General features: G+C 43.5%; 1 protein-coding gene across 1 annotated transcript; it reads right to left on the bottom strand.

The window, feature by feature from the left end:
* Positions 1-1,371: 1,371 nt before the first annotated feature.
* On the bottom strand, positions 1,372-11,331 carry LOC139575837 (bromodomain-containing protein 7-like). The gene is made up of 17 exons (XM_071401193.1): positions 10,966-11,331; positions 10,278-10,471; positions 8,262-8,370; positions 8,038-8,095; positions 7,316-7,460; positions 7,025-7,135; positions 6,506-6,678; positions 5,507-5,633; positions 5,276-5,351; positions 4,988-5,095; positions 4,492-4,627; positions 4,014-4,116; positions 3,871-3,930; positions 2,759-2,867; positions 2,327-2,470; positions 1,803-1,943; positions 1,372-1,555 (listed from the first exon to the last, which is right to left on the bottom strand). Exons 1-17 carry the CDS (start codon positions 11,006-11,008, stop codon positions 1,494-1,496), a joined length of 1,899 nt encoding a protein of 632 aa, XP_071257294.1. The 5' UTR covers positions 11,009-11,331; the 3' UTR covers positions 1,372-1,493.
* Positions 11,332-11,686: the final 355 nt, after the last annotated feature.

Below are 11,686 nucleotides of genomic sequence, written 5' to 3'. Positions count from 1 at the left end.
TTTTTTAGATCCAGTTCTAATGTGTGCATTCAATTAGACTGACATGGAGGTTACGTCAAGCACTGGTCGTCGTCATACTGGATTCTATCACCTGATATTCCTAGAACCTTGCTGGAATCATGAGATGTACCAAAAACATCTTCAGTCTGTTCAAAACTGAGCTGTTTATCAAGCAAATGGTGACCAAAACAATGGAGTGACAGTACACACTCTGCCATGGTTTTCTAGACCTTAAAAAAGGTAGACTAAGCGAAATTACGTTGTCACGAGCGGCAAGACTTCGCTCTCACAAACAGTTTGTGCACGGGTTCCCTTCACGCTGTTACAGCGGAGAAGTTTAAACTTGCGCTGTTGTGGAAATTGACCCACTATGCTGTTTACTTTGGGCATCTACGTCATATCGGTGAGTCTACCTTTAATACAGTTCGCGTTTAGTGAACAGTCACCCTCTAATAATTTCTTATTTTTCTGTTTGGTTTGTACGACCATGGGACTAAATGTAAATATTGAAGCCAAACATCCTGCCTCCTGAAACAGCTGAGACCGATGGACAGTCTGTTCAATTACTGTGTAATGGACAGTTTATATGGTATGTCTTTCAAAAATAATCTGACGAATAAGTGCTATATGCACAGTACAATCAATTTTGAAGAGTAAAACAACATTCTGGTGACTAATGAAAAGCTTAATTTGACTGAAACAAAATGATCTTGAGCCTAACTCAGTGCTGTGCAGTATGCTTCAGCCATATTAGTTGTAAATGTATAGATTGCATTGACTAGCCAACAAACTGCAGTGTCTTATATGTTGCATGGGAATCGCTGGTCAAACAAATATTCTATTTGGTGTACCTAAACACACAGGTTAGAATAATACTATGACAATGCCCTTAGTATAAGCGCCATTTTGAAAAGACCACCTGAAATCTCAGCCTGTTTGGTGGGATGGAGTTTTGGCAAGGCAATAAATTAGTTAAGACCGATAAGAGAGTTCCAAACCTCTCGGCCAATAACAGCTTGTTTTCAGCTCTCCACTCCCCAATCACACCACTGACAGTCCTAGCAAAGAGCAAATTTAGCTAAGAAGCTGTTTGACCATTGTTTAATTGAAAACAATCACAGTAACATACTTAATTGTTACCCATAAATGATTTGATAGATAAAAAAAGGTCCACGGCAGACGTTTAAGATACGCAACACTGACTTGTCCTGTGGCCTTAGTCAACGTCTGTCGTGTTGCTTTCATCTTATGCTGTCTGAGGACTAAATGTGAGTTTGCATTTTGTACAGTTGCGATAAATTGTTTCGCAAGTTGATTTTTTAAAGGCTGAATCCCAACTTGATTTACGAAGACACGGAATATCAGATTGGATAAGGTAGATGACAAATGGCTTTATATATAAAAAGGTTTAAAAGAAATGCAAACAAAGAACCTTTTTGTACACTACAACAGAGATTGGATGTTATCAGGAGGATGGTTGCTGTGAAATTCCATTATACTGCGATGACTGGAATCTGCTGAACTTCAGGCAAGGTATCCATTGGCTCAGCATCAACTGGAATCAAGATGACGGGAATAGCTTTGACATTTCAATTCATATGTAGCCATAACATTTTATATACCGTAACACCATTCAATACAACTTTACCACCTCAGGGGCAATTAAAAAGGTAAGTCAGTTTTGCAAGTAGGCCTACTACTTCACTGAACACGTTCACAAAATCAACCAGTATATGGTTAGAATGTTTACTACCCATGACCTAAATAACTAGGGAAACAGATGCCGGGTGGTTTAAGCCTACCTGTGGTGAGGTCTATGAGTGGTTCATCTGCCTCTAGGGGTATAGCGATGCCCATGGCCCTCCTGATCCCATACACACTGCTCACATCTCCCGGAGCCACCTGACTGGTCAGTTGGGCCAGGTTACCGGTCACCTTCTCAGCTACAGGGAGACAAATGGGAAATTATATTACAGTCCAACTTCAAGCCAAAGGTGGAGTCCAAATAAAGATCACTGGTAGTGGTGTAGCTGAGAAATGGATGGCCCAGAAATTTCTTCCACTGGAATTAAGATAGTCAAAAGGAAATAGCTTGACAGAAATCCATGTTTAGTCATAACTGTTTCTGGTTGCATTTTTTTTTTACAGGGTCCAAAATAAAGACTGTTGTGGGGGGGAAAGGTGATATCTAGTCAGCTGCACAACAATGACTTCAACCGAAATGTGTCTTCCGCATTTAACTCAACCCTTTGAATCAGAGCCCCCCCCCCAATAAACTACAGAGTGGAATTCCATTCTCCTTTAAAAGGAAAAAAGGACGTGTTACCCAGTTGCAGCTCCTTGGTGGTTGGGGCTAGCAGGCAGATGATGTTGGGGGGCTGCTTGACACTCAAGCGTTCCCTCTGCGCTTCCTGCAGCTCGTGGAGGAGCTTTGTAGTCTCATCCAACTTCTGCTGGAAGTGTTGGGCCTCTGATGCACATAGACATATACACACTCTTAAATATCCTAAGGAAGCTTGCATTGACACGTGCAGGGTTCTATTTCTTGAATCCTCCCTATTATCTTCATAGACTACATTCAACTGGGACTGCATATGGCCTACAACAGTCCAGGGTGGCTGCAGGAGTCAGAAACGCCTAAATTACCTTGAGGAAGGGTGTAAGCCTAGGGGATTTAAAATGTAACGCTTTGGCTCTCAGTAGCTTTAGAGAATTAACTGGCATGCTGTCGGTTTCCTCAGTTAGAGCTGATCTTTACCCTCAGAGAGGAGGTCCGGTGGAGTCTGGAGGTCCAAGCCCAGGCCGATCACAGAGCCCAGGGAGGCTAGTCTGCTTTCAGTCTGCTTGCTGGCCTCCGGATCAACCACCTGAGGGAAAAACAAAAGGATGAAAGAAAGGTTAATAAAAGCATTTTTGTTTGGATTCCAAGTCACCCAGTGCTGCAGTCAGTGAATCTTTGAAATTGCATTCCTGAAAAGGAGAGGCATCAGCCAGGCCAGCTCTTTTCTGGTAGCTACAGTCGATACCTCTGCCAAGCCCTTTCCAATAAAATAAAGAGCAGCAGCAACACCCAACCAGGGAATGAGGATAAACTGGACACTGGCCAAGCACAGCAAACAGCCAGGTACAGAGAGCTGCTGTGTGCTTGAGACACCTGATCTTTTCTTTCCTCCAGCCTCTACACTGCTGTGACTGAGGAGCCATTCAGCCGCCCAACGAAGGGGACGCAGAAATAAAACAGACATTTCCACATCCCTGACAGTGTGTGTGAACAGACCTGTTCTCAGGGGCTGGTGGAGAGAGGCAGTGTTTTGAAGGGGAAATGTTCTTTCCGTGTGTTGGATCATGGCAGCTAGCGAACGAGCTTGCCATGTTGACACAGCTGGAACAGAACAGTTATGGCATGTGCAGAAGCTGTTAATATTATCCAACACTGAGCCTCCCGAGTGGCGCAAGGCACTGCATCGCCGTTGCTAACCGTGCCACTAGAGATCCTGGTTCGAATCCAGGCTCTGTCGCAGCCGGCCGCGACCGGGAGACCCATGGGGTGGTGCACAATTGGCCCAGCGTCGTCCGGGTTAGGCCGGCAGGGATGTCCTTGTCCCATCACGCTCTAGCAACTCCTGTGGCGGCTGGGCGCAATGCACGCTGACACGGTCACCAGGTGCACAGTGTTTCCTCCGACACATTGGTGTGGCTGGCTTCCAGGTTAAGCGGGCATTATGTCAAGGAGTTGGGTCATGTTTCGTGGGGGTGGAGCAGGATAGCTGGGGCTCACTTCAGGTGGGTGTAGTTGAGACCTAGGGTGTGGTGTCTCCTTTATCTGCTGAGGTTGTCCAGGTTTAGTGTCCTAGTGTAGCTGAGACTTACCTCCATGTCCTTGTCTCCAGTCTCAGAGGCTTCTGTTGGCCCTTGCTCATCTGGACGGGTCTGACGGACAAGAACGCATCAAGTTAGTATTGTCCAAAGAAATGTTAAAATAGCCGTATAATTCCCATGCTTAATGGTTCTACCTCTCTCAGGGTTTTGGAGTGCTCCCCGTTAGTCAACGCGTCCAGGAGGTTGTCTGCCAGTTTGTACATGTGCTCCTCCGATTTGGACAGGAACTCCGAGAGGCTGCAGACACAAAAACAAACACATTACATCAGTGTGTGTGTGTGTGTGTGTGTGTGTGTGTGTGTGTGTGTATGGTAGTCACATTTGGTCTCCTCTCAGAAGCAGCAGTAGGGTCGTATCAGGTTTACCATGTGGTTTTAGCCTCCACCACAATGAATCTCATCCACACCAACAGAACCATAAAATGCATACTCTCATATACAAACCCAATGAAATACAGGGGCATCTGGACTGTTATGAGCATGCTGGAATGCTCAAAGCTTTGTTTGTTTGGAATTATTTACTGTAAAGTAGGCCCTTGTTATTGTAAATGTCAGATCCGGACCATAATATTACACCGTAATGTAGGGGGAGGATGAGGAGCAACATGCATACCTCTCAGATCCCTGGAGGCTGGCTTCCTCTCCATAGAAGGAGTAGATCAGGTCAGAGTCCTCTTTCCCGATGTTGGCGAAGCTCGAGTCGTAGGCGGGTGCGTAGGAGGTGTACGGACCATAGTTCATGTACGATACTGTGAGATCAGAGATTGGATTACATTACAGCTCGTAAACACTGATGGAGATACAGGACCACAGGCTGAGAGCACAGCCTCTCACAGAGAGAGATACATTTATAAGACTATGAAAAACAGATTTTTATAGAATCACAATCTAACATGGCTACATGACCTTAGGGAAAAACAATGTTGCCCATGAATGGATACTGGCATGTTGGTTGAACATTAGATTTATACATGCGCTTCTATACAAGCGCTGTAGTCTCAGACACTCAGATGAAGAGGTTATTCAGCCACTCTTGGGAGACGATGGAAGTCGATATAAGAAATGCCTTTTGATTATTAAAACTCGCCACTAAGGCCCCTTCAGCTTACCTGGTGTGACCATGTTCCTCTTGTCCTCCTTGAAGCCCTGCAGGGTGTTGATGCCACTCTGCAGCCGGTTGGACATCATGCCCAGCTTCACAGGGCAGTAGCCCACATCTGTAGAGATAAGAGTTGATTGAGAAATAGAGGCTAATTTACAATTAAAAGCTGATGATTTTATCACACTTGATAGAGTTAACAGTTGGAATCAATCATGGATTCCTGTTTTCCCATGTTGCACAAATAGAAATGGATATAGCGCAACTAGCTAATTGCGGCCGTGACGACTGGACCCACCTCCAGCTACAAGGTCGACTGGGTTCAGGATTGCCAGTGTGGTGGAACCATCAGACTTTCTCCTCTCAAAGTCCAGCTACATAACCAAATAAAACAGTCGTATTATTACATTAGTGAACATAATGAATACATTCACTAAATTAGACCATACATTTCCTACATAGTAGATGGGGTAAGAGAGCTTGGTTGGCCTAAACAGTTTAAGCCACTTCCATAGCCCATGGCTCTCACCTCACTCTCCAGCCCTCTGTTGGACAGTTTGCCTCCTGAATCGTCAATGAGCTTGCGGATCTCCTCAAGCTCCTTCTCTGCCTGACTGACGACCTTGGACACTTCGTCTTTGGAGTCGTTGTCTTTCCTGGAAGTATTGGAGAACAGAATATAGAGGAGTAGGAGACTTTGAACTTAACTGATTCATAGGGTTTCATTGTTCAATACCAAAAAAGGATCAGCTGAAAATAGGAATTTATTTTGCTGGCAGCCATTAGTGATTACAATACATTTTGAAACAGTCATAACATCTGAATCTAATAGAGAATACATTTCATGCTATAGCTACAGTACATGTTCCCAATGAATATGCTGCCAGTATACTTTCAATCAAACTTCACATCAAATCTTAAGTCCTCATGCTGTAGTCTTATTTGCGAAAGCATTTCAAATAAAATTGTATTTGTTGCATGTGCCAAATACAACAGGTGTAGACCTTAGTGAAATGCTTACTTACAAGCCCTTAACCAACAATGCAGTTAAAAAAAATACCTAAAAGTAAGAGAAGACATTTTCTACTCATTACACCTCAGTGGGGTTTAAAAGGACAATAACTCGTAGGTTTCAGAGAGTGATTGGTGTGAAACGTGCTGCATAGTGCTGACTGAACACAAGACCTGACACGCTCAGAGGCATTCCTTTCATTATCGCTCATCCTCCAGCCAGAGTCTGTGGAAAGAACTGATCCACCAAACACTTGGGAGAACAAGCCCACTATCCATGACTTATTAACATTAGTGTATAATACTGCTTGCTTGCTTCCTGGTTGGGATCTGTGTTTGGTAAAGAACAGCTTCTCACAGTCTAAGCTATGAACAATCACCTTAACCCCTATCTGTAGTCTATATATTAGTTTATGTAAATTGTGTACGAGATCGAAATCCATATGTTGACTCTAAGCAATTAATACCTAAAAGCATATTGTCAGTGTTCATGTGCAGGGTAAAGTTATCACGGTACCTGGGAGTGTGTGGGGCAGACTGGGCGGTCTCGCTAGGATCTGTGGGGCTGGGGCCATCTTTACACTGACCCATGCTTGAGTTTCCCACCTCTCCAGTCTTACTTGACCGGTTGGCTGGGTTCTCTAGGCCAGCCATGAACTCAATACTCTGCCTCAGGCTCTCAAGCCTCTCCTGTGGGACAGCGAGAGAGTAGACTTTGTTTCACCGCAAAGTACACCACAATCCCTTGTTGTTCCAACCAAGGGGTCTTGTGATTACAGGGCACCAATTATTTTTTTAAATATATAAAAACTGTGGTGAAGATTCATATCTAAACATTCAGGGGTATGAATATGGCGCCCTCTGCTGTTCATATGTGGCAACTAGTGATTATTTCACTCAGGCACACATATAGGGCCAGTTTCCTGGACACAGATTAAGCCTAATCCAGGACTAAATCCCATTTTCAAGGGAAGATCCCATATGCATGTGTGAGATGTATGTGTCAAATTTCCGTCTGTAGACGCATTCTCCTTACCGGGCGGAGGATCTTCATGCCAGAGTGGAGCAGCTTCCTGGCAGCTTTGTGGTAAATGGTCTCTGGCTTGTTGTAGATCATTGCATTCTCACACATGATCCTGAAGTCCACCTGTATCAATGGAGACACACTGCAGTCAGTCACTGGACTCTGCATATGTTTAACGTTGGGTTTCTATTTAAATCAACACCTCAGGCTTGATTGTCAATCAATCCACTGCTTTAGAATGAGACATAATGAAGCTATTCTGAAAGTTATTCGTCAAGAAGGTAGTGCAGCTGACAGGTGTACCTTGAGCTCCTCTAGTGACTGGTAATACTCATTCTTGACTTTCTCCTTCATTGCGCCGAAGTCCATGGGCCGCTTGATGATCGTGGAGTATCCAGGAGCGATAAGGTCAGTCACAGGGAACGAGAAAAACGCACTTGGGTCTTTCCTACAAGAGAAAGTCAGTTGTTGCTTTGAAAGGCCTCAATGCAACATTTATTTTATCAGGTAAGTTGACTGAGAACACATTCTCATTCACAGCAACAACCTGGGGAATAGTTACAAGGGAGAGGAGGGGGGATGAATGAGCCAATTGGAAGCTAGGGTTTATTAGGTGGCCGTATGAGGGCCAGATTGGGAATTTAGCTAGGACACCAGATTTTTTAGAAATGTTTTATTTAACTAGGCAAGTCGGTTAAGAACAAGTTCTTATTTACAACGACGGCCAAACTCGGACGACACTGGGCCAATTGTGAGCCGCCCTATGGGACTCCTAATCACAGCCGGTTGTGATACAGCCTGGAATAAAACCAGGGTCTGTAGTGACACCTCTAGCACTGAGATGCAGTGCCTTAAGAATCGGGGTGCAGCGGTCTATGATAACTGCCATGGGATCTTTGACCACAGAGAGTCAGGACACCCGGTTAAAATCGCATCCGAAAGACGGCACCGGGATATTTTTTTATAGACCAGAGGAAACAGACTGATAATCAATTCATTGTCAATTTCTTATTAACAAGCTTCACCTTTGGAGCTGTCTGATGAGCTGGCTCAATGCTTCCTGCAGTGGGGTCAGTTCTTTCTCTGAGAATGAGAGAGGGAAAAAGCACACGAGAGAGTGAGGGAGCGAGAGGAAGAGTAAGAAAGATAAATAAATGGTTAAAATTACTTCATATATCAATAGAAATGAAAGGCAAAGAAAGGATTATGGAAAAGTTGCAGTCATTGTAGAAACTGGCAAGTAACTTACCTTCCACTTTATTCAAAGAGGACGCCAGATCTGAACGGATAGGGGTCCTGCTCGCCTCCCTATCATCCAAGTCTGTATCAGCGTCCTGTCCCTTCTTTTTCTTTGTCATCTAAATGCACCATATAAACATGTTTGTTGACACTTCATTTACATTTTTGAAACATCACCTGTCCGTCAGTCAATGGGCCAAATAAACCCCTATTTGAATTCCGAAAATCAAAAGCCACTTAAGTTTAAGTATTGGGCTCTTGGGCAAATCCATGTGGTCAGAGCTGAATTCCCCTAAAAGATGGCCTCTGCGCCACTCAGTTGGTGGAGTTCATCAAACAGTGGCTTGCGAAAGTAAAAATGCCAAGGGGGTGAATAATATTTTGCTGCCTTACAACCTGGAATGAAAATACATTTTTTAGGGGTTTGTATCATTTGATTTTCACAACATGCCTACCACTTCGAAGATCCAAAATATTTTATTGTGAAACAAACAAGACAAAAATACAGAACTATTCACCCCCCCAAAGTCAATACTTCGTACAGCCACCTTTCGCAGCAATTACAGCTGCAAGTCTTTTGGGGGTATGTCTCTATAAGCTTGGCACATCTAGCCACTGGGATTTTTGCCCATTCTTCAAGGCAAAACTGCTCCAGCTCCTTCAAGTTGGATGGGTTCTGCTGGTGTACAGTAATCTTTAAGTCATACCACAGAGTCTCAATTGGATTGAGGTCTGGGCTTTGTCTAGGCCATTCCAAGACATTTAAAGGTTTCCCCTTAAACCACTCGAGTGTTACTTTAGCAGTATGTTAGGGTCATTGTCCTGCTGGAAGGTGAACCTCTGTCCCAGTCTCAAATCTCTGGAAGACAAACCAGGTTTCCCTCGAATTTCCCTGTATTTAGCGCCATCCATCATTCCTCCAATTCTGACCAGTTTCCCAGATCCTGCCGATGAAAAACATCCCCACAGCATGATGCTGCCACCACCATGCTTCACTGAGAGGGAAAACTGTGTTCTCGGGGTAAGGAGAGGTGTTGAGTTTGCGCCAGACATAGCGTTTTCCTTGATGGCCAAAAAGCTACATTTTAGTCTCATCTGACCAGAGTACCTGCTTCCATATGTTTGGGGAGTCTCCCACATCCCCTTTGGTGAACACCAATGTGTTTGCTTATTTTTTTTCTTTAAGTAATGGCTTCTTTTTCTGGCAACTCTTCTGTAAAGCCCAGCTCTGTGGAGAGTATGGCTTAAAGTGGTCCTATGGACAGATACTACAATCTCCACTGTGGAGCTTTGCAGCTCCTTCAGGGTTATCTTTGGTCTCTTTGTTGCCTCCCTGATTAATGCCCTCCTTGCCTGGTCCGTGAGTTTTGGTGGGCGGCCCTCTCTTGGCAGGTTTGTTGTGGTGACATATTCTTTCAATTTCTTAATAATGGATTTAATGGTGCTCTGTGGGATGTTCAATATTTAGGATATTTTTTTATAACCCAACCCTGATCTGTCCTTCTCCACAACTTTGTCCCTGACCTGTTTGGAGAGCTCCTTGGTCTTTATGGTGCCCCTTGCTTAGTGATGTTGCACACTCTGGGGCCTTTCAGAACAGATAGAGATATATATATATATATATCCTGAGATCATGTGACACTTAAAGTTCACCTGTGTGCAATCTAACTAATTATGTGACTTCTGAAGGTAATTGGTTGCACCAGATCTTATTCAGGGGCTTCATAGCAAAGGGTGTTAATACATATGCACGCACCACTTTTTTTTTTTTTTTGAATAAGTAATTTTTTTTCATTTCACTTAACCAATATGGACTATTTTGTGTATGTCTATTACATTCAATCGAAATAAATCAATTTTAAATTACAGGTTGTATTGCAACAAAATAGGAAAAACACCAAGGCGGATGAATACTTTTGCAAGGCACTGTAGGTGGAGCTTAGCCATGGTCTCCCCTGGAGATTTCCCTCAAACAGTACAAAGGTAAACAGGGGCATGTAATGAAAACATGGATTCCCAAACTCACCTTTTTCTTTTTCTTGTCATCAACTGGTGACATGGTATCGTTCCTTTCCTTATCCTTTTTCTTCTTCTTTTTCTTGTCCTTGTGTTTCTCTAAATCTGGATGTTCGTCAAATGTGTTTTCAAAGCTCGAGCTTCCAGTCGTCACCTCATTTCCAGCAACCTTCAGAACCAATTTAAGTGGTCTCTCCCCGTACTCTGTAGATGGGACACATTGGGTTAGCTTGAAGTATATTCCAAAATATTTGATTGTAACCAATAGTTCGCTAGCCGGATAGCTCAACTGTGGTAGCCAACTAGTTAGCTAGCTTAACTAGCTATGTTGCAAACAGATCACCAACATGGCGAGTTGGCTAACGTTACCTCTCCATCGGCTAAAATATGTAAATGAGTATAGTAACTAGCTAGCCATTTCAAAGTTCAATCTTTGGTTCAATGCATATAGGATACATGATAAGGCGACCAGCAATAATCGAATTAGAGCTCTATTAACTTTAACACCTGTTAATGAGCTCGGTACATGTGGCTAAGCTAGCTGGATAAATTAGCTAGCTAACTTGCACTGAATTCAAATGGGTGATTATGCGTTAGCTAACCAAAGCTCGCGCGAAAACAGCTATGAAGCGCTAACCTTTTAATGGCCCGAGGAATTCAACCAATACCAGCGCATTGGCTATCTAAATGTGTCTTACCTTCATATTTTTCAGACTTGTGCTTTTTATGCTTCTTGCCCATTATTTATATGGTTTGAATCTTTACGCTAGCTGACAACCAAGTTGTTCTTTGTTTTCTCTCCTGGAAGGGATAGCAATCGATTGCAGAGTGCTTGTTGGGTGCAGCGCCGCGTGTCGGCTGGAGGTAAAATCACATTATTTTATCACCATGTGCAATGTTTATTTGTAGATAAGCCAAACCTACATAACATGTCCATGTTGTATGTTCTTACTGTAGTTAATTAAAAATGCATTTTTTTTATTGTGTCAGAAATGGTCCCAGGCTGTATCACATCTGGCCGTGATTGGATGTTCCAAAGGGCGGTGCACAATTGGCTCAGCGTCGCCCGGGGTCGGCCGGTAGGCCGAATAAGAATTTGTTGTGAACTGACTTGCCTAGTTAAATTAAGGTTAAATATATATTTTTTAAAGGACATAAGAATGTATCAACTTTAGTCACCTGTAGGGGGCGTGATTTGACACAGTATTAGTCTCAAGGTTTTACTAGATTTTTAAAACTGGACAGCAGATTCAGAAGCAATGTAGGCCTATAGTACATACTGATCTCCTTCTGACGTCATCACATCCCCCGACTGAGTCATTTTGTATAATAATAAATGGGCACTTGCTTTAGAAAGGTGAAGCACCCCAAGGTTATCAGATGCCCCTGGCCCGAACAGTCAGGCAGACTGGTTAAAAC

This window comes from Salvelinus alpinus, chromosome 5 (genome assembly GCF_045679555.1).
Source record: "Salvelinus alpinus chromosome 5, SLU_Salpinus.1, whole genome shotgun sequence".
Taxonomy (NCBI): Eukaryota; Metazoa; Chordata; class Actinopteri; order Salmoniformes; family Salmonidae; genus Salvelinus; species Salvelinus alpinus.
This window is presented reverse-complemented; position numbering and strand designations above follow the sequence as displayed.